Source organism: Myxine glutinosa, chromosome 5, assembly GCF_964187855.1.
Source record: "Myxine glutinosa chromosome 5, kmMyxGlut1.1, whole genome shotgun sequence".
NCBI classification, from domain to species: domain Eukaryota; kingdom Metazoa; phylum Chordata; class Myxini; order Myxiniformes; family Myxinidae; genus Myxine; species Myxine glutinosa.
Window position 1 is genome coordinate 155,635,146 of NC_136265.1, and position 22,107 is coordinate 155,657,252.

The window sequence follows — 22,107 nt, forward strand, 5'->3', positions numbered from 1 at the left end:
TCACTGTTCATATCGGTAAATATTATTCCATCGTGTTTGGAAAAACTGGAAAATTGGAAAACTTGGAAAAACAATATAGCCTATTTTACTCCAAGGGGTCCCAGGAATACCCACCCAAAATATCGTTGCGATCAGTTCAGCCGTTTTTGCGGTACCAGGGAACGGACAGACAGACGGATGGACATTTGGTGAATTATAGTAAGATTGTGCACCGCTTCTCGAGGCTCTGGCGGAGAAAGCTTAGTTACTGCCTTGACGCAATCCATCCATCAGATACAAGTTCTGCCTCTTCCTCTTCCTCGCTCAGCCATACCCAGCATGCTTGACTTCTCCAGACTGACCCATTTGAGTATTCTGTAGACATTGAGAGCTTATCCTCAATGTCGCACCACAGCATAAAAGCCCATGGGGGTTCACATTATTAATAGGAGATAATACTTTATAGACATGCTCACATTCTAATAGTGTGTACTTTATAGAAGTACTCACATTCTAAGTGTACATACATTATGGAGGTACTTGGTTGAAAATAAGATAATGTGTAATACTGGCTACCAATAGGTGACATTTGTGGCCTATGTGCAGACAGTCAGACAAACGGACAGACAGACACATTATGTGCAGACAGACAAACAAAGACAAACAGACCCAAAAGCAATACCCTCTCTTCTAGCGAGGGTAATTATGGACTTCCACTCTACCAACACACTCAAAATATAACAGCAATATCTAATACACATACCTAAAATCACCATAACAATCATGTCTCACCTGCCTGGGCAGTCAGTCAGTAATGGATCATTCGTCACTTCATCGCTTTACCGCGATACAACTCCGCCAGGGCAGGCCCATAGTGATTCATACATGTAGTATCCACATGTAAATGCATTTATGAAAATTGAACATTTTTCTCCGAAATAAAATTGAACAAAATCTCCAAAATTAGGAGAAGCCTCTCCAAAATGATCCATCCATTTGGAGGAATTGAGAGAAAAGTTGAGGGTGGTAGAGAAATAGAAATATAGAGAGAGAAATAGAAATATAGAGAGAGACGTAGAAAAAGAGAGAGAGATGGAGAGAGAGAGAGAGAGAGAGATGGAGAGAGGGAGGGAGAGAGACGAGAGAGAGATGGAGAGAGAGATGGAGAGAGATGGAGAGAGATGGAGAGAGAGAGAGAGAGAGAGAGAGAGAGAGAGAGAGAGAGATGGAGAGAGATGGAGAGAGATGGAGAGAGAGATGGAGAGAGATGGAGAGAGAGATGGAGAGAGATGGAGAGAGAGGGAGAGAGAGAGGGAGAGAGAGGGAGAGAGAGAGAGATGGAGAGAGATGGAGAGAGAGATGGAGAGAGATGGAGAGAGAGAGATGGAGAGAGATGGAGAGAGATGGAGAGAGAGAGGGAGAGAGAGGGAGATGGAGAGAGAGAGAGAGAGAGAGAGAGATGAGAGACGAGAGAGAGAGAGAGAGATGGAGAGAGATGGAGAGAGAGAGATGGAGAGGGAGGGAGAGAGAGGGAGAGAGAGGGAGAGAGAGAGAGAGAGAGATGAGAGACGAGAGACGAGAGAGAGAGAGAGAGAGAGAGAGAGAGAGAGATAGCCTTGATGTAATTACATGTTGCCATGGAAATGCGGCCTCTTCATTCCTACTGCGGAAGGTCCTTGCTGAACTCAGCCACCATGAGAACAGTAATCGCAGACTGTGAAGGAGGGATGCCAACTGATCACAGCGCCTGAGCAGTTTCAAGGCTGTTAATGGTTTTCTCTTATTGATCATGTGTCTTCCTTGCTCGGCACACGCGACATTCCGCAATACGTTGAATACATAAATTGTGAGACTGAAAAAATACCCTCATCTTCCCTCTGTGTGTTTATTGTTGGAGCTCTCAGAATATGTTTTTCCTGAATGAGAATGTGTATGGGAGTCTGTCCAAGCCGTAACTTTTTCCCCATTTGAACTTTTGGCATCAAATTTTCAACAAAGCATTATTATGATAATATGGAGAAGACAAATTAATAATTTGGACAAAAGGTCAAAGTTCAGCATCAGATTTTTAAAAAGTCAATTTTCATTCAATTGTCCTGAAATTTTAAGAATTTGCATATTGAATGGGTTGCTCAATTGGTTCCCCAATCAAAAACTAGAACCCATTGTTTCTTTTTTTTTTTAGATCAAAAGGTTAAGGTAGCATAAAATATATTTTAAAAATTGTATACTTAGTCTAGGCTCATAAGAGAACGAACACAAATCTATCTATAATTCCAGTAATCTCTGTACGTTTGTACGTTTGTCTGTGACCGCTGTTTCTCGACAACCACGGGTCCGATATACTTTTAACTTGCCAGGTATATTGCTGGGGACCCGAGGATGTGCCTTTTCAAGGTTTCATATTAATCGGACAATTACTTACCGAGCTATGTCCAAAAAACGATTCAACCAATCAGAGAGCAGCGAACTATCGCGTGTGCCGAACGTGGCGGACACACTCTGCCTCGGATGGCACATTTGAGAGCGTATTCATTTATTTCACGTTTGCAAACTATGTTGGCGTTAAACTATGTTTTAAAACTAATAAAAACGAATTTGCGATTCATTCGCTTTCCTGCGCGTTTGTGCACGCGATGGCGATTTCTTTACCAAACTCCGGAAGCCGTTCGCTTTGGACCAAACCATTGCATGTAAATAGAGGGGGGGGATTGTCACCGTACTCGCAAGCCGTTCGCTTTGGACCAAACCATTTCATGTAAATAGAGGGGGGGGATATAATTTTAGATATAGATATAGTACGGGCAATGCCCTAGTAATATATAATAAAAGGAGCAGGAGAAAAAAGGGAAGAGAGAGGGAAGTACAACAACAGTAGAGAACAGGGACATCTGTGGAAGAGAGAGGGCTGGGGTGGGACACACAGGATAAACAAGATGCACACTTCAGGGGCTTTCAGGAAAGAAAATGGGGAATTTGAAGGAGGTGGGTTTGGGGTGGATTAATGGGGGTAGAAAAGATCACGGTTTTCGATGGGGGAAGGTATGGGATGGTGGTGAACAGCTGTTTTAAAGACCCTGCACGAGCATTCGGATTGAAGAAAGTGTGCGAGTTTGCTCCAGAGGTGGGAAAAAGAGGAATCAAAGAGTGAAGGTGAGTAGAGAGTTGTGATTTTGGCAGTATCACGAGAACAGGGTTGCTGACAGATATTGTGTGTATTGTAGGAACACATGGGGGACGGAGCACAGACAGAGCAGGTGGTGCAAGGCCGGAGAGGAGTCGGTAGAAGACAGAAAGACCACCAACCTGCCTGCGGTGAGCGAGTCAAAGACCCTCAGAATCAGCTATATCGCGGGAGATACCAATGATTCTGTAAGCTTTGGTTTCTACGGCGTGAAGCCGAGCTAGGCGTGAGGCAGGAGCACCAGCCCATAGGGGAGAGCAGTACTCCATGAAGCTGCGGATGAAAGCTTTGTAAGTGGTGAGGAGCTAAGAAGTGTCCAGGAAAGAGTTTGCACAATGGAGGATGCCCAGTCAGCGACTAGCTTTGGAGGCCAAATTGGAAATATGCTTTTCCCAGGAAATATCACGGCAGTTAGTGAGACCCAAAAGCTTGAGTGACAGAACTTCTTGGAGAGAATTGTTGAGAAAGTAGATGGGAGGGTTTTCCAGATGGTCTTTTTGGAAAGTCAAAGTAGGAGTGTGAGATTTGTCAGGATTGAAAGACATGTTCCAAGTGTATGACCAGCTTGTGATTCTATCAGGTTTACAGAGAGTGAAGAGACTGCTGCCTGTCAATCTGAGGGATGAGAGATGGAGATGAGAGGTGGAGGGTGGAATCATCAGCAAAAATATAAAGAAGATTTTCCAGAGATTCGGAGAGATCATTGATGAAGATTAGAAAAAGCACAGGGCCCAGAACACTACCTTGGGGAACTCCGGGATAGGAAGAGATGAGAGGATTCCATTTAGAGCCACATGTTGATTGCGACAGGAGAGGAAATCAGCAAGCCATGCGTGGCTATTTCCATGGATATCATAAGACAAGAGTTTGGTGAGCAGGGCAGGGTGCCAGACCATATTGAAGGCACGAGATATGTCAAGGAATACAGCTCTAATTTCCTGTTTGGCATTGAGGACCTCCATCCATTGTTGAGACAGCAGAAGCAGCATGTCCAGAGTAGAGTGACGTGGTCTGAATCCAAATTGATGATCTGAGATCAAGCCATTGGAGAAGAGGAAGGATTTGATATCCGAAGCAATGATGGATTCCATTACCTTGTTGATTATTGGGAGCAGTCTGCAGTTGCAAGGATCTGTTTTTGCATCTTTTTGTGTGAAGCGGTGATGTTTGTTGATTTCCAAGCAGATGGCAGATGCCCTTGAGTAAAAGAGAGGGTGAAGAGAACAGAGAGAGGGTGAGATGGAGCGGCAGAGCAGGATTTTAGGACCCGTGGGCTGATGACGTCTTGTCCGGTTGCAGAATCGGAGTCGAGGTTGGACAGAAACGTTTCCCCCTTGTCAGGAGATAATGACACAGAGTCCAGGAGCATCTGGGTTCGACTGGGTACGGTGGGTACATAGAGGGACCGGTTTTGGATTTGAGTGTGGCTGTGTGGCCATTTGAGGTAAGGGAGGGGATGAAGGGGGGAAAAACACCGAAAACAGACTTGACCAGACACCACAACGATTTGAAGGAGGGAGACAGGTTTGAGAGTTCAATCTTCATAGTAGAGAGATAGTGAAGGTGGTTTAGCTTTGGTATAGTGAAGGTGGTTTAGCTTTGGTATAGTGAAGGTGGTTTAGCTTTGGGATAGTGAAGGTGGTTTAGCTTTGGTATAGTGAAGGTGGTTTAGCTTTGGTATAGTGAAGGTGGTTTAGCTTTGGTATTGTGAAGGTGCTTTAGCTTTGGTATCGTGAAGGTGGTTTCGCTTTGGTGTAGTGAAGGTGGTTTAGCTTTGGTATAGTGAAGGTGGTTTAGCTTTGGTATAGTGAAGGTGGTTTAGCTTTGGTGTAGTGAAGGTGGTTTAGCTTTGGTATAGTGAAGGTGGTTTAGCTTTGGTGTAGTGAAGGTGGTTTAGCTTTGGTGTAGTGAAGGTGGTTTAGCTTTGGTATAGGGAAGGTGGTTTAGCTTTGGTATAGTGAAGGTGGTTTAGCTTTGGTGTAGTGAAGGTGGTTTAGCTTTGGTATAGTGAAGGTGGTTTAGCTTTGGTGTAGTGAAGGTGGTTTAGCTTTGGTGTAGTGAAGGTGGTTTAGCTTTGGTATAGTGAAGGTGGTTTAGCTTTGATATAGTGAAGGTGGTTTTGCTTTGGTATACTGAAGGTGGTTTAGCTTTGGTATTGTGAAGGTGGTTTAGCTTTGGTATAGTGAAGGTGGTTTAGCTTTGGTGTAGTGAAGGTGGTTTAGCTTTGGTATAGTGAAGGTGGTTTAGCTTTGATATAGTGAAGGTGGTTTTGCTTTGGTATACTGAAGGTGGTTTAGCTTTGGTATTGTGAAGGTGGTTTAGCTTTGGTATACTGAAGGTGGTTTAGCTTTGGTGTAGTGAAGGTGTCTTAGCTTTGGTATAGTGAAGGTGGTTTAGCTTTGATATAGTGAAGGTGGTTTTGCTTTGGTATACTGAAGGTGGTTTAGCTTTGGTGTAGTGAAGGTGGTTTAGCTTTGGTATAGTGAAGGTGGTTTAGCTTTGGTATAGTGAAGGTGGTTTAGCTTTGGTATACTGAAGGTGGTTTAGCTTTGGTTTTGTGAAGGTGGTTTAGCTTTGGTATAGTGAAGGTGGTTTAGCTTTGGTATAGTGAAGGTGGTTTATCCACAATTCACCCTACCACCATATCCTGGTCATCCATGCGAGCTAACTAGGAAAATGTAGGCGACAAATAATCCGGTCTGAAAAGTTCGACAAATATCACAAATTTGCACAGATTTTAAATATATCAGTCAATATTCAAATCAATATTCAAGTTATATCAATATGTCAGTGACCCAATATAACCCAATTCATTGAGTTTAACCTGTGTTCTGTCAAGGTTAAAAGGTCAAAGGTCCAGGTAAAAATCATCAATTTCCATCTAATAGACTTGAAATTTGAGCAGGGTTTGCGTATTGGGTCACTGAAGCCGATTGTGTTTGAGGTCAAAAGGTCAAGGTTACCTAAAATCGTCAATCTTTTTGCATTTGTTGTCCTTTTTTTTCCGCTGTTTTCATCATGTTTAGCATAAGGAAGAAGTCCGAATCTAAAGCAGACTCCGACAGGCTATGAATTTTCAAATGCTTTCTAGTTTTTTTAATGGTTGCCAACCACATGTTCATTATGAGCTGAGACTTGAAGTATTGATTTGCATCTATTTGTTAAGATCATTTCAAACCTGTTGCAAGCTGAGCTAGCTTGCTATTTCACACCAAATTTGCTTCGGCTATAGGTTTGAATGAATGAATGATCGTTTTAAGGCCATTTTCCCCGCTAGAGCGGGGGTTAGCCTTGCGGGCCCCATGACAATCATGGCTCCCTGTTTGAGGCAATGTTTTTATGGCCGGATGCCCTTCCTGACGCCAACCCTTGGTCACGCTCTTACGATGCGCAGGGATACGGTGTACCTATTCTAACCGGGGTACACACCGTGATCATTCATCCCAGCAAGCTGGTACTCAATTTGCCGACCTCGGAAGGATGACAGGCTGAGTCAACCCCCCTGGTGTTAATTCAGCGATCGACCGGGATTCGAACCCTGAATATTTACAGTAATTGTGTTTCTGTTTGTTAACCTGTTGAAATAATTAATGTTTTAAGCATCACTGTTTTCTGTTCCTTGTAGAGCTGAGATTATAGGAGAACCTGTTTCCTTTAATTTAAGGTTTTTATGACTTTTCTGCCCCAAACTTTTGATCTTCAGCTGCTCCTCATAGCTTACTCTAGCTAGCCCTGGAATCAATCTAGTTGACCTACAAGACCATTTGGACTGCTAGATAACCTTTAACTTTTTAACAGTATCAAATAAATATATGGCTTCCTTGGAGGTAAAAATTAGAAAACTCCCACGAACCCAACCCTCTCACTTGAAGGTTGAGCTCCCTCCCATTCTATATCTCCTCTTTTCATGTTTGTACATTCCCTTGCTTGCAATCTTACAACTGCGATCCCAGTGCCCCATTTGTTGGGGGCACTGGGATCGGCAGTTTGTTGTCTTTTTACTCATCTCACTTTTCCATGAGACTAGATGTTGTCTTTTAAAATGTGAACAAAGTGCAAGATTGACCTTTACCTTGGATTCCAAAGTTTGTATGAGTAGCTAAACCACCTTCACTATACCAAAGCTAAACCACCTTCACTATACCAAAGCTAAACCACCTTCACTATACCAAAGCTAAACCACCTTCACTATACCAAAGCTAAATCACCTTCACTATACCAAAGCTAAACCACCTTCACAATACCAAAGCTAAACCACCTTCACTATACCAAAGCTAAACCACCTTCACTATACCAAAGCTAAACCACCTTCACTATACCAAAGCTAAATCACCTTCACTATACCAAAGCTAAATCACCTTCACTATACCAAAGCTAAATCACCTTCACTATACCAAAGCTAAATCACCTTCACTATACCAAAGCTAAATCACCTTCACTATACCAAAGCTAAACCACCTTCACAATACCAAAGCTAAACCACCTTCACTATACCAAAGCTAAACCACCGTCACTATATCAAAGCTAAATCACCTTCACTATACCAAAGCAAAACCACCTTCACTATATCAAAGCCAAACCACCTTCACTATACCAAAGCTAAACCACCTTCACTACACCAAAGCTAAACCACCTTCAGTATACCAAAGCTAAACCACCTTCACAATACCAAAGCTAAACCACCCTCACTATATCAAAGCAAAACCACCTTCACTATATCAAAGCTAAACCACCTTCACTATACCAAAGCTAAACCACCTTCACTACACCAAAGCTAAATCACCTTCACTATACCAAAGCTAAATCACCTTCACTATACCAAAGCTAAACCACCTTCACAATACCAAAGCTAAACCACCTTCACTATACCAAAGCTAAACCACCTTCACTATACCAAAGCTAAACCACCTTCACTATACCAAAGCTAAACACCTTCACTATACCAAAGCTAAATCACCTTCACTATACCAAAGCTAAACCACCTTCACAATACCAAAGCTAAACCACCTTCACTATACCAAAGCTAAACCACCTTCACTATATCAAAGCTAAACCACCTTCAGTATACCAAAGCAAAACCACCTTCACTATATCAAAGCCAAACCACCTTCACTATACCAAAGCTAAACCACCTTCACTACACCAAAGCTAAACCACCTTCAGTATACCAAAGCGAAACCACCTTCACAATACCAAAGCTAAACCACCCTCACTATATCAAAGCAAAACCACCTTCACTATATCAAAGCTAAACCACCTTCACTATACCAAAGCTAAACCACCTTCACTACACCAAAGCTAAATCACCTTCACTATACCAAAGCTAAATCACCTTCACTATACCAAAGCTAAACCACCTTCACAATACCAAAGCTAAACCACCTTCACTATACCAAAGCTAAACCACCTTCACTATACCAAAGCTAAACCACCTTCACTATACCAAAGCTAAACCACCTTCACTACACCAAAGCTAAATCACCTTCACTATACCAAAGCTAAATCACCTTCACTATACCAAAGCTAAACCACCTTCACTATACCAAAGCTAAACCACCTTCACTATACCAAAGCTAAATCACCTTCACTATACCAAAGCTAAATCACCTTCACTATACCAAAGCTAAATCACCTTCACTATACCAAAGCTAAATCACCTTCACTATACCAAAGCTAAATCACCTTCACTATACCAAAGGTAAACCACCTTCACGATACCAAGATAAACCACCTTTGCTATACCAAAGCTAAACCACGTTCACTATACCAAAGCGAAACCACCTTGACTATACCAAAGCCAAACCACCTCCACTATACCAAAGCTAAATAACCTTCACTATACCAAAGCTAAACCACCATTGCTATACTAAAGTTAAACCACGTTCACTATACTGAAGCTAAATCATCTTCACTAAACCAAAGCTAAATCACCTTCACTATACCAAAGCTAAATCACCTTCACTATACCAAAGCTAAACCACCTTCACTATACCAAAGCTAAACCAACTTCACTATACCAAAGCTAAACCACGTTCACTATACCAAAGCTAAACCACCTTCACTATACCAAAGCTAAACCAACTTCACTATACCAAAGCTAAACCACCTTCACTATACCAAAGCTAAACCACCTTCACTATACCAAAGCTAAACCACCTTCACTACACCAAAGCTAAATCACCTTCACTATACCAAAGCTAAATCACCTTCACTATACCAAAGCTAAACCACCTTCACAATACCAAAGCTAAACCACCTTCACTATACCAAAGCTAAACCACCTTCACTATACCAAAGCTAAACCACCTTCACTATACCAAAGCTAGACCACCTTCACTACACCAAAGCTAAATCACCTTCACTATACCAAAGCTAAATCACCTTCACTATACCAAAGCTAAACCACCTTCACTATACCAAAGCTAAACCACCTTCACTATACCAAAGCTAAATCACCTTCACTATACCAAAGCTAAATCACCTTCACTATACCAAAGCTAAATCACCTTCACTATACCAAAGCTAAATCACCTTCACTATACCAAAGGTAAACCACCTTCACGATACCAAGATAAACCACCTTTGCTATACCAAAGCTAAACCACGTTCACTATACCAAAGCGAAACCACCTTCACTATACCAAAGCGAAACCACCTTGACTATACCAAAGCCAAACCACCTCCACTATACCAAAGCTAAATAACCTTCACTATACCAAAGCTAAACCACCATTGCTATACTAAAGTTAAACCACGTTCACTATACTGAAGCTAAATCATCTTCACTAAACCAAAGCTAAATCACCTTCACTATACCAAAGCTAAATCACCTTCACTATACCAAAGCTAAACCACCTTCACTATACCAAAGCTAAACCACCTTCACTACACCAAAGCTAAACCAACTTCACTATACCAAAGCTAAACCACGTTCACTATACCAAAGCTAAACCACCTTCACTATACCAAAGCTAAACCAACTTCACTATACCAAAGCTAAACCACCTTCACTATACCAAAGCTAAACCAACTTCACTATACCAAAGCTAAACCACGTTCACTATACCAAAGCTAAACCACCGTCGAAGGAAACCTTTCATATACACTGTCCTCTCAATAGACCTGAAACGTAATAAACCTCATCAGAAGAGTATATTGGGTTTCAAACGGCCCATCTATATAATAATAGCGTAAGGACTCGACTTTGTTATCCCTTTTACGCCGCACCCAGTGACCCGATGCCCACGGCATTAATGGATTTACGATCTACGAACCGCGCTCTTTGTTTATCACGTACAGCCATACTCGAAAAATCTGAATTAGCCGACGTTGGGGCCCAAAAGCATCCGATTAACTGCCGATACGACGCCATCTTACGACGCCATCGTATTGGCGTCTGCTGGGCGAAGGCGAAGCAAGCCGTCCGCTGATTGGACAGTCGAAGGCGACACCAAGCCGTCCACTGAGTGGACAATCCAGAGTGGTGCTATGCCGATTCCTATTACGAATCCATTCATTTTTCAAAAGTATATCGTAGCGTTGTCATTTAAGTAGATTGCAATAAATACGTTGTTCATATACGCACTCTTCATTCTCATCTTTCTTCCTAACTCTTACTCGGACAAGCAAATCCCCTATGCCATCCATAATGGTACACTCTATCCATACACCACATCCTCCCTTCCGTGGATGTTCCACGGGTTTCGGCTAGTCAAGTAATAATCGCTGTATCGATGGAAACGACCCAGCACTGTAACTTGGCAGGACATAATTCTATGTCTCATGAGCTGCCCCAGAATCAGCCTCGTGTTCTTAAGCAAGAGATTGATTCCAACAGCTGGGGCAAATCCAAAACCTTGATGTGGCTGGCATAATTCCTAGACATGGAAGTTTACTGGCCATGTTGGTTAGTCCCACGAAAAAAGTAGATCTCAGTAACAAATCATCAAGATTTTCAGAGAAGGGCATACAGTTTTGCTGCCAAATGGATGCAGTGCTTCATGGCCCAAAAGTTGGTGAGAATTTTATATTGCTGCTGCTGACCGTTTCAAAAACTTTTAACTTCCCAAAACAATCATGGAGTGCAATCATACTCCTTCTGCAGGAATGGCCCGAGGAAAGAAAAGTAAAAATGGAGCTGTAGATAATTCGTAATGGCCTGGCAGGATGGCTTACAGGTATGTGCATTTTTACAAAGGTGGGCGGTCCGCTTCGAAAGTCCGCTTATCCGCTTATCCGCTGCAGCGGACTAACGTTTTCGAAGCGGATAAGCGAATCGGAACAACCCCCGGAAACCGAAGCGGATAAGCGTAAGCGGACTACCGAAAAATTAAAGCGCATCGCGATTCGCCAAATCAGCTGTTAGCCTGAGCCGTTACTCTAGAATTGTGAATATTTATTTAAGTGAATAATAAGTGAAACCCTAACAACTCGGCTCTCGCCCAATCTCTTCCCGCTCGAGTTCCGTGATGCTTGGGTAACTCTATTTCTCAGGCATAACACGCCGCTCCCGAGCTCTGCCTCGGTCGAGCGCGTGTTCAGCTACGGGTCGGAGATCCTCAGGCCTAAGAGGTCGGCCCTGGCTGCACCGAACTTCGAGGCCCTCGTCTTCATGAAGGGCAACCTCCAAATCCTCAAGAAGGCCCACGAGGTGGAGGAGGAAGACGAGGACTAGTCAACAGACTGCTAGTCTGTTGACTAGTAGACTCTCTTGTCAAAGAAAGGACGGGCAAATTGATTTTTCTTTAATGTAAGTTGCATATATTAAAATTATATTTAAATTAACTGTAGAGTAGAGTAGAGTCGAGTGGAAAACTTTATTTCAATACATTTTGAATAAATTTTATTTAAATAAAAATGTATATTTTTGATCTTAAAAGCTTTGTTTGTCTTTGTAGTCGTTAGAAATGGCTATTTAGGCTTAAAAAGCATTAAATTCCCTTTAGAAACGTCAAAAATCGCTTTAAAAACGTCGAAGCGCTTTAAAAAAATCGAATCGAAGCGGATAAGCGGTAAGCGGACTAAGATTTTCGGTGGGTGAAGCGGATAAGCGAATCGGACTACACGGGCTGGCGGAGCGGATAAGCGGTAAGCGGACTTAAAATTTTCCGTATCGCGCCCACCTTTATGCATTTACCTTTGAGCTGTCTAGCCTGGGTTTGAATCTTCACCCAGTTATAAACGGTCACTCTGGTGTTTCCCATGCAAGGTGAGACATCAATGTGTATTGTGTCCCTCGGAAGGATGTTATGCCAGAGGATCCTTCTGCTACAACTGGTCGTTGGTGGATGCTGAACATCTCACGAGGTATTTTGTTAAGAATCGGAGAGTTTTAGCGAGCACCCTAACAAGTTTTTAAAAAGATCCTTCATTAATCACCTTCGGTGGACCGTCAGGCCTGGTGAGCAAAGCATTCTCATGGAAGACATGGGGCAAAGCATTCTCCAGGTGATTCCCCAATAAATTGAAAATAATTGGTTTATGGTCATTTATTGGCACAATTAGGCTGATCATGTTAATTTGAGAATTGCATTTCCATGGAATTTACACATATCTCACGGGATTGTGAGTTGGACAGGTGACCATGATGGGCCATGATATGTAGGAGTCATGCTGTTATTGCTGTTGATGTTTTGATTGTGGTTTCTTTGAAGTCATTGATGGCATGGTCGGGGAGGGGAAAGATTAAATATTCCGCTGTTTCGATGAGGTAATGCATAAAGATGCAATGGTCGATGTAGGAATGCCCGTTTGCTTTTATGAGCCGGTGGAGGGGAGAGGAGGACAGAGAATTGGGGTTGGGAGGAAGGGGGTGGAGGAGAGCAAAGTTGGGACAGAATTGCGAGGGGGGGGGGGGGGGGTTGAGGAGTTGTGGTTTGGGGGAGGGGATTGAGGACTTGAAGTCGCATTTTCCATTGTGCAGTTGTTCAACGGGCCCCACCTAGTTACTAATAGTCTCACTGAAGTTCGGGGCTGATGGATGAGATAAATCTATTCAAGGCAGCAGGATGGCTTTACCTGGCTTTGATACAAAGGTGAACAAACCATCACTCATTTTCACGATTTAGGAATGGGTGCGAGTGAAGAGCCAACAAAGGTATTAACTGAATTAAAAAGCTGCTTTGAGTTATTGAGAGAAATTAAGAGTTACATTGGAACAACAGGTGTGACCTCCAGTGATGGTGCTTTGAAAAAGTATCGACTCACGTCTGAATCAGGTCCTCTGTCAGCTCCGGGACAGCAGAAGGTCACGAACTCGTGGCATCTTTTGTGCACCACAAATGAACAAACTGTGGAAACAGGAGAGCATGTGCTCAGTATTGTTGTGTTTGTCAGAAATCAGATCCGAAACACTGGCATACAATGAACTGGCAATAATTACACAATCACCGCCATATTCCTCTCCTAAGCTCCTTTCTCCGCCCCTTCACGCCTCAGCTCCTTTCTCCGCCCCCTTCACGCCTCAGCTTCTTTCTCCCCACCCCCTTCATTCCTCAGCTCCTTTCTCCGCCCCCTTCACGCCTCAGCTCCTTTCTCCGCCCCCTTCACGCCTCAGCTTCTTTCTCCGCCCCCTTCACGCCTCAGCTCCTTTCTCCGCCCCCTTCACGCCTCAGCTCCTTTCTCCGCCCCCTTCAAGCCTCAGCTCCTTTCTCCACCCCCTTCACGCCTCAGCTCATTTCTCCGCCCCCTTCACGCCTCAGCTTCTGTCTCTGCCCCCTTCACGCCTCAGCTCCTTTCTCTGCCCCCTTCACGCCTCAGCTTCTTTCTCCGCCCCCTTCACGCCTCAGCTTCTTTCTCCGCCCCCTTCACGCCTCAGCTCCTTTCTCCACCCCCTTCACGCCTCAGCTCCTTTCTCCGCCCCCTTCACGCCACAGCTGCTTTCTCCACCCCCTTCACGCCTCAGCTCCTTTCTCTGCCCCCTTCACGCCTCAGCTCCTTTCTCCACCCCCTTCATGCCTCAGCTCCTTTCTCCGCCCCCTTCACGCCTCAGCTTCCTTCTCCGCCCCCTTTACGCCTCAGCTCCTTTCTCCGCCCCCTTCACACCTCAGCTCCTTTCTCCGCCCCCTTCAAGCCTCAGCTTCCTTCTCCGCCTCCTTTACGCCTCAGCTCCTTTCTCCGCCCCCTTCATGCCTCAGCTCCTTTCTCCGCCCCCTTCACGTCACAGCTGCTTTCTCCACCCCCTTCACGCCACAGCTGCTTTCTCCACCCCCTTCACGCCTCAGCTCCTTTCTCTGCCCCCTTCACGCCTCAGCTCCTTTCTCTGCCCCCTTTACGCCTCAGCTCCTTTCTCCGCCCCCTTCATGCCTCAGCTCCTTTCTCCGCTCCCTTCACGCCACAGCTGCTTTCTCCACCCCCTTCACGCCTCAGCTCCTTTCTCTGCCCCCTTCACGCCTCAGCTCCTTTCTCCGCCCCCTTCACGCCTCAGCTCCTTTCTCCGCCCCCTTCACGCCTCAGCTCCTTTCTCCGCCCCCCTTCACGAGCGCCCTCTAATGTCCAAGATTGCATGAGCATTTACATCTTCAACACAATAAAAGGACACATTTCCCCTTTTCTTGAAGGCATTTATATACTGCAGAATTGAACTTTGATATGATAAGGAAAGCAATCAGTAGAACAAAATACAAACACAGTAATGATCACATTACCTGGTACCTTCATAATTAACTCCATATCCATGTACATTATCTAATTATCATTACGTTGGAGAACGTTTCATACAATCACTCATCACGATATTAAATGTAAGAAATGGAATTGTAATTATTCACGAGTATTAGCACATGAACATTGAATATTTACTTGGCCTGCTCTCACCTTATGGCAAGTACCATTACTGTCAATGTCGCATTCTATCTCTCAAAGTTTTCAGCCCGGCAGGTGGTCTTCTAACCCTTGTGCTCCGCACTGGGATTGCAACTGTTTCATTCCTTTCATTTCCTTCTTTGGTCTGCATTAGTGCCGTCTCTAGATAGAGGGCAAGGCGTGATGCATTCCATTTTTTTCCATCACCAAGAACAAATGTGCTCGGTACAATTTTCTCCTGGATTAACCTAGGGTCAGTGTATTTTCAAGTTCCCTGGACTCACATTCCCAGGTTTCTTTACTCGCACATGATCCCCTGGTTTCAATGGCGGAATCTTCGCTCCCCTTCTTTGGTCGGTGCACTCTTTGCTTTTTGTTTGCCTTTTGATGACAATGCCCCTCACGTTCAGATGCAATTCAGAATCACCGACAACCCTGGAAAGACATTCAGCTTGGTGCGCATTTTCCCATAATTTTCCCTTTTCCGAGTGGTGTTGCCTGATATATATATATATATATATATATTTTGGTATACAAGATCGAGGCTCGTGAAAGAGCGAACATCAATCACAAAAAAGACAAACGGACACACAAAACATACAATAAAGGGAGCGGGAGACAAGATGGGGAGAGAGAGGGAAGCACACAAGTACAACAGCAGAGAATAGGGACATCGGAAGATCTGTGGGAGGGAGAGGGATGGGGGGGTGGTGGAAGGGGGTCGGGGGGGGTGGTGGAAGGGGGTCGGGGGGGGGGGGTGGGAAAGGCATAAAACACATGGACACTGCTAGAACTTCCAGGAAAGAAAGAAGTCGGGATTTCAAAAAAAAAAAGTGGATTTGGGGTGTATTAACGAGGGTAGAAGAGATCAAGGTTTTGGATGGGGGAAGATGAGAGATGGTGGTGAACAGCTGTTTTAAAGACCTGGAGGGATGAGTGGGATTGAAGAGAGTGAGGGAGTTTGTTCCAGAGGCGGGAGTTCAATTCTGGTGAAATTCAGTTACCGCACGTTCCCAAGGTTTGTTTTCTCATTCAGCATTCTGGATGCACTCCTTCAGCACCCTGTTAAACCTTTCCACAGCTCCGTTAGCTCGAGGGTAATAAAAGCTGGAATGAGTTTGCTGCATCCCTCTTTCCACCATGAACTGAGGGAAGGCGATGGACCTGATTTGTGGGCCGTTGTCGGTAACAACCTGGTCAGGATTCCCTTGTCGACTTAAAACTGCCAAGTGAACAGTAGTAACGACCTCTGTAGTGGCACCTTAAGTGAATGCCACCTCAGTCCACTTACTGTAATAGTCAATCAAGGTGACGGCATCGTGGCAGTCCCAAATGCCACGTTCGAATGGTCCATTGCCACCTTGTGCCAGGGTCCATCAGGCAGCTTCTACTGGCTGAAACGGAGTAAGAAACGTCTTCGCCTTTTGGTTGCTCAGTTGACACAATCTTGGCAAGAGGATATAATGGATTGCGCAAGCCTATCCATTTGCGGCCAGCAATACAGGTCGCAGAGGCACCGTTTAATGCGCTGGTCAGTTCAACAAGTGAAAATGGCCTCCACAGAGGTATATCTTCCACTTTTCCACAGCCCAGGCGCAGGCTGGGGCTTCCTTATCAACCGTCGAGTATTTCCTTTCAGAAGGAGACAGTGTGCGAGATGCAAAAGCCACTGTGCACTCAGTATTCTCAGGGTGCAGCTGAGTTAACACCTGTACACGCATATGTTCACACGCATATGTCAAGACAAACGTGGGCAGGTTTGGATTGAAGAGAGCAAGTGCACTGCTCTCCACAATCAGTATCTTTGAAGCGGTCAAACTCTGCTAGGCTTCGGTAGTCCAGGCTAAATAAAGGTCGGTCCCAGACCTTAGCAGTGCACGTAGTGGTTCAACAAACGTCACATAGTGTGGTATGAATTTATTGTACCAAGAGGTAAGTCCCAAGAAGGAGACTTATCTGACTCACAATCAGCTACAACCTCAACTGGGCCAACCATATATCAACGTTCACCTCCAAAACCATCGAAAGCCAGGTTCAACTCACAAGAAAGGGTCTTTTAAATCTTGCTTTGCGTTTCCAAGCATGATCTGCATTTCTTTGTCTGAATCTGGATATTCTCCAAACTCGAGTTAAATATGGCGTTATTCCCCAAACTGATTGACCCATTTGATTGGTCACTATGCCGTAAAATGGCGTAAAAAGTTGTCTAAATACTGCAAAACTGGAGGTGTTTGGAAGTGCCAACAAGGTGATTTGTGTTATACGGTGTTCAAGTATTTCATTCAATGGTAATAAAATTAATGTTTTCAAGGCTGTAGAAAAATGGCTGTCAAGAAGTTTACCGCCGTTGATGCACCATCTTTTACACCACCTTATTACCTCCGCCACCGAAGGTGGATGGAGGTTATGTTTTCACCCCTGTCTGTCTGTTTGTGAACAAGATATCTCAAAAAGGTGTGGACAGATTCGGACGAAAATTGGCAGAGAAGTAACGTATGTGACAACGAGGAAATGATTAGATTTTGGTGAAGATCCGGATCTAGATCCGGCTAGTAGAATTTTTTAAGCGATTCTTCACCATTGGGAGATTGGGCCAAAACGATATATAGCAGGATATCTCAAAAAGCTATGGACTGATTTGGACGAAACTTGGTGGTCAGGTTGTGTGTGTGTGACGAGGACTAATCGATTCGATTTTGGTGAAGATCTGAATATTGATTCGGATACGAGAATTATTTAATTTATAAGTGATTCTTCACCATTGAGAGATCCGGCGAAAAGCGAAATATAACATGATATGATATTTTAAAAAATTGTGGACAGATTCGGACGAAACTTGATGGACGAGTTGGTTTGATGACAAGAACAAGCCGATTCGATTTTGGTTCAGGTCGGAATCCATATCCGGCCTATCTGTGGATACAAAACATAAACTGTTCAGCCTGGCGGAGGTATGTTCTCTACCGAGTGCCGTTCTTGTTACTCCCTCCAGGGAGTAATGCATTCGCTCGTGTCCGTCCGTGTGTGTGTGTTCGTGTGTTTGTGAACAAGATATCTGGAAAAGTTCTGAACGGATTTGGATGAAAGTTGGTGGGATGATTGCCCTTGGGATAAGGAAGAATTGATTAGTTTTTGGTAAAGCTCAATAAACTATTCCAGATCCAGGAAGTTTTTTTGGGAATTTTTTTGGGAATTCTTTTTTTTCTGTTTTCCTTGAAAAAACATTTTCTCTGCAATAATTGGACCGATTGAGAGCAAATTTTTACCAGAAGAGGGACTCAGTCTGCAGAATATTTTAATGGTAATTATGACGTCATAGGCCACGTGGTTCGGCCGCCATATTGTTTTTCGTGAAAACACGAAAACCCCCTTTTCTCTGCAACGGCTGAACAGATCGAGGCCAAACTTTGCAGGAAGAATCGCATACCCATGACGAACAAAAAAGTCAGCGAGCATGTCGTCATGCGTCACATGGTTTCAGAGTTATGATGTTTTTAAGCACAATCATTTAAAACCTAGCTCCTCCCTCATTTGTGATCCAATCGAGGGGAAACTTCACAAATCTGTTCAGCATATCAGTCTACTAAAATGTCCTTTTGGAATTTGCGATGGGTCACGTGGTTTGGCAGACATCGTTAATGAAACGCAAATAAGAAAAACATTTATATCTCTTGAACCACTTCATTGATCGACGTGAAACTTCATACTGTAGTAGAAGCCATGAAGAGTAACAAGTTTGCAGAATTTGAAGATGATTGGATGTACGGTCTGGAAGCTGGAAGTTGTTATTGCGTGAAGAAGAAGTCTTCGACTGTGGACGATTAATTATTTATCACATGTACAGACTTGCAGGCATCGTTTTACACAATCTCCCGGGTTAATTTGAACCTCAAATAAAATTATAATTCCAGATTTGTCAATGGCTGAGGTATATTAACAAACGAATAAAACAGATTTGGCAAAATTCGAACTTTTTTAAAAAAAGATCGCATATTCACCCAGGGTTGTGAGAGGCTGAAGAAGAAGAAACCTCGCATGGGCTTCCCAGACCAAATAAATAATTCTGGTTCTGCGATTTTCAGGTTTATTTATCTATATATCTACATATCTGGGCAGTGTCTGTTGTCACTGAACTACTCCCTGAAACTTTTATTTCCGTGGTTGTGAAGTGTTTTTAATAACGTGGTGGTGGTTTTGAATCACGTGGTGGTGAGGTATTTTGCATTATGTGGTGGTGAGGTGTAAAATGACGTGGTGGTGAGGTGTTTTTAAATCACGTGGCTGTGAGGTGTTTTTAATTTCGTGTTTCGTGGCTATGAGGTGTTTTTAATTTCGTGTTTCGTGGCTATGAGGTGTTTTTAATTTCATGTTTTGTGGCTGTGAGGTGTTTTTAATTTCGTGTTTCGTGGCTATGAAGTGTTTTTAATTTCGTGTTTTGTGGCTGTGAGGTGTTTTTAATCTTCTATATATACAGACTTGGCATTTAATATGGAATATATATTTTTTTCTTGACTTGGTTTTACTTTCTTAACTCAGTATATCAATCTGGTGAGTTTCTTTTACACTTTGGTGATTTATTTGTTAAAAGAACCATGTCACTGATTGTCTGTCACAACAAGAAGTCAACAACAGGATTATATCACAGGTGGCGTGGCAAAATGTACGGACAGGTGCATTTGATGATTGGCTTCACAGTCGGGTACACAAGGGTTGTTGCGTTCTGTATTAGTGGAAAACAACTGCTGCACGTCTCCAAAAGTTATTTCCGCTTCCTCTGGAGATGGTCCGTCAACTCGACAATGCTGTTTGTCATGGAGTGGTGGCTTTACGAAATTCCGGCATGAAACAGCGTGCTATTGCTCGGCAGTATGGCATCACTCAAGGTCAGGTGTCAAAGATCCTGAAACGAAATGCTCAGAGGGGTGTCCCTACTCCAATACCGAGGCCAGGACTTCCCCGCAGAACCACAAGGAGGGATGATCGCCAGCTGCACCGGTTAGTCCGCAATGGCCGTACCAAGTCAGCTAATCGGCTTAGGGCTGTGGCAGCAACTGACAAATGTGCCTGTATCCAGAAGGCTAGTCGACCAACGACTGGTTCAAGCAGGCTATCGTGCCAGGCGTCCCCTGAGAAAGCCACGCCTGACCAGACAACACCGCCAGCGCCAATTGCAGTGGGCCAGAGAGCACCGTCAATGGCAGCCAGGACACTGGAATCACGTGATCTTCAGTGACGAGTCTATATTTCTGGTCTATCGTCAAGATGGCCGCGTCCGAGTGCGCAGCCAAGTGCATGAAGCCTACAACAAAGATTGTATAGTGCCAAGAGTCCAAGCTGGAGGTGGTGGGGTGACCGTTTGGGCTGCTTTTCATGCAGGGGGCAAAACTGACCTGGTTGTTCTGAATGGAAACCTGAAGCAGTTCAAGTACAGGGTCATTCTGGAAGTAAACATTGCTTCCATTTGCTCGTGCAGCCTTTCGAGGAAACTTTGTCTTCCAAGATGACAATGCACGGCCTCATCATGCTCGCATGATCCAACACTTTCTTGCTGACCGTGGTGTAGAGCATATGGAGTGGCCTGCCATGTCCCCGGATATGAATCCGATAGAGAACTTGTGGGCAGAATTAACGCGTCAAATCGACAACTTGGACCAGCAGCCGACCTCTGTGCCTGAATTGCAGCAGGCTATTGTCACTGCATGGCAAGCGATTCCTGTCCAAACCTTGGCAAATCTCGTGAACAGCATGCCTCAACGTGTACGTGCTCTCCTGAATGCTCGTGGGGGTTACACGAAGTACTGAACTGTAATTTTACTGTCCGTAATCCCAGTCGTTATTAAAATTTTGTTTTTGTTAAAAAAATTTTAGGCTAATCTGCAAAATAAAGAGATACTTCTGGAAAACGTACAGAGGTTTAACACAGTACTGTCCATGAATTGAGTTCGATATCAGTTTACATCACTTTCAAGGATCGATTTATTTGTTTTGAAATGTCAAATGTGGTTTTTGTTTCTTTTAAAGGTCACTAAGAAAATCTAGAATAATTTCAACATAATTCCAATGAACATTTGGTTCGAAGACATCTTGAAAAGTAAGTTTACCCCCACAAAAAAATATTCCATATTAAATGCCAAGTCTGTATATATATATATATATATATATATATATATATATATATATATATATATATATATATATATATATATATATATATATATATATACATATACATACATATCTGTGCAGTGTCTGTCTTGTGTTGTCTTGTCTTGTGATGTCACTGAACTACTTCCTCAAACTTTTGTGAAATCGTACTATTCCAACTTAACCCACCGCGGGAGTGTGCGCTCTACTGAGTGGCGTTCTAGTTTAACACTTGAAATTAGTTCTTCGTGCCCGTTTGTGTAGTTTATGACGTCCCGAAAATTAAACAGTAAGTTTCCTGTTTGGTACGATTATCAATTTTGTTTGACTGCCAGACAGGCAGACGGTAGTTTTTTTTTTAAATCTCACTCCTCCGTGCGCATCCATGATAATGTGGAGTCACCTGCAGAGACGAGATTCCATACAATTCGCCAAATTCAGAGCCAAAGTACAACTGGACTGCAGGTCCGTGTTCCGATAACGTTCCAATTCATGTACAATTTACAATAAAATGTAAAATTCAAGTGAAATTAAGTAGTTCCTAAATCGCAGACCTACAGAATGAGTATTCCTACAGAATGAAGTAGTCTGTAGACAGACAGACAGACAGACGGAGTAAACCAATTATTTAACCCAACTTTTCACTTTGTGCTTGGGGGAATAAGCACAGAAGCTGCTTCTCTCTCATCACAGACAAGTTGGTGGCCTTGCAAGTTTCTTCTTGCTCCCTCTGCTTTTCCATCACTCAATCCATCCAAGTCATACATGTACAGCAATCCCATCCTTATGATACTCCCAAAAATACACCGAATGTAGCCCGTGAAGGCAAGTCTCGATCTGCGTCGGTGAACAGGGAGAATGGATGGAATCATAACGTTGAGACAACCACCGGGAGAAAGAAGGAAGGAGAAGCTGACATTTTGGGCGTTAACCATTCATCAATGCAAAAGGAGCGTTAACCTTTTGTTTTGCTCCAACGAATATTAATGCCCAAAACG

The 22,107-nt window shown here is 43.6% G+C and overlaps 1 protein-coding gene across 5 annotated transcripts in view; it reads right to left on the minus strand.

The window, feature by feature from the left end:
* LOC137428362 (protein kinase C alpha type-like) overlaps nucleotides 1–22,107 on the minus strand; it is a 550,957-nt gene that overhangs the window by 339,123 nt on the left and 189,727 nt on the right. For all 5 annotated transcript variants that reach the window (XM_078778901.1, XM_078778902.1, XM_078778898.1 and 2 more), the window contains exon 3: nucleotides 13,370–13,452. In XM_078778901.1, the coding sequence (XP_078635027.1) occupies nucleotides 13,370–13,452 (83 nt within the window). The remainder of the gene's footprint in view (nucleotides 1–13,369; nucleotides 13,453–22,107) is intronic.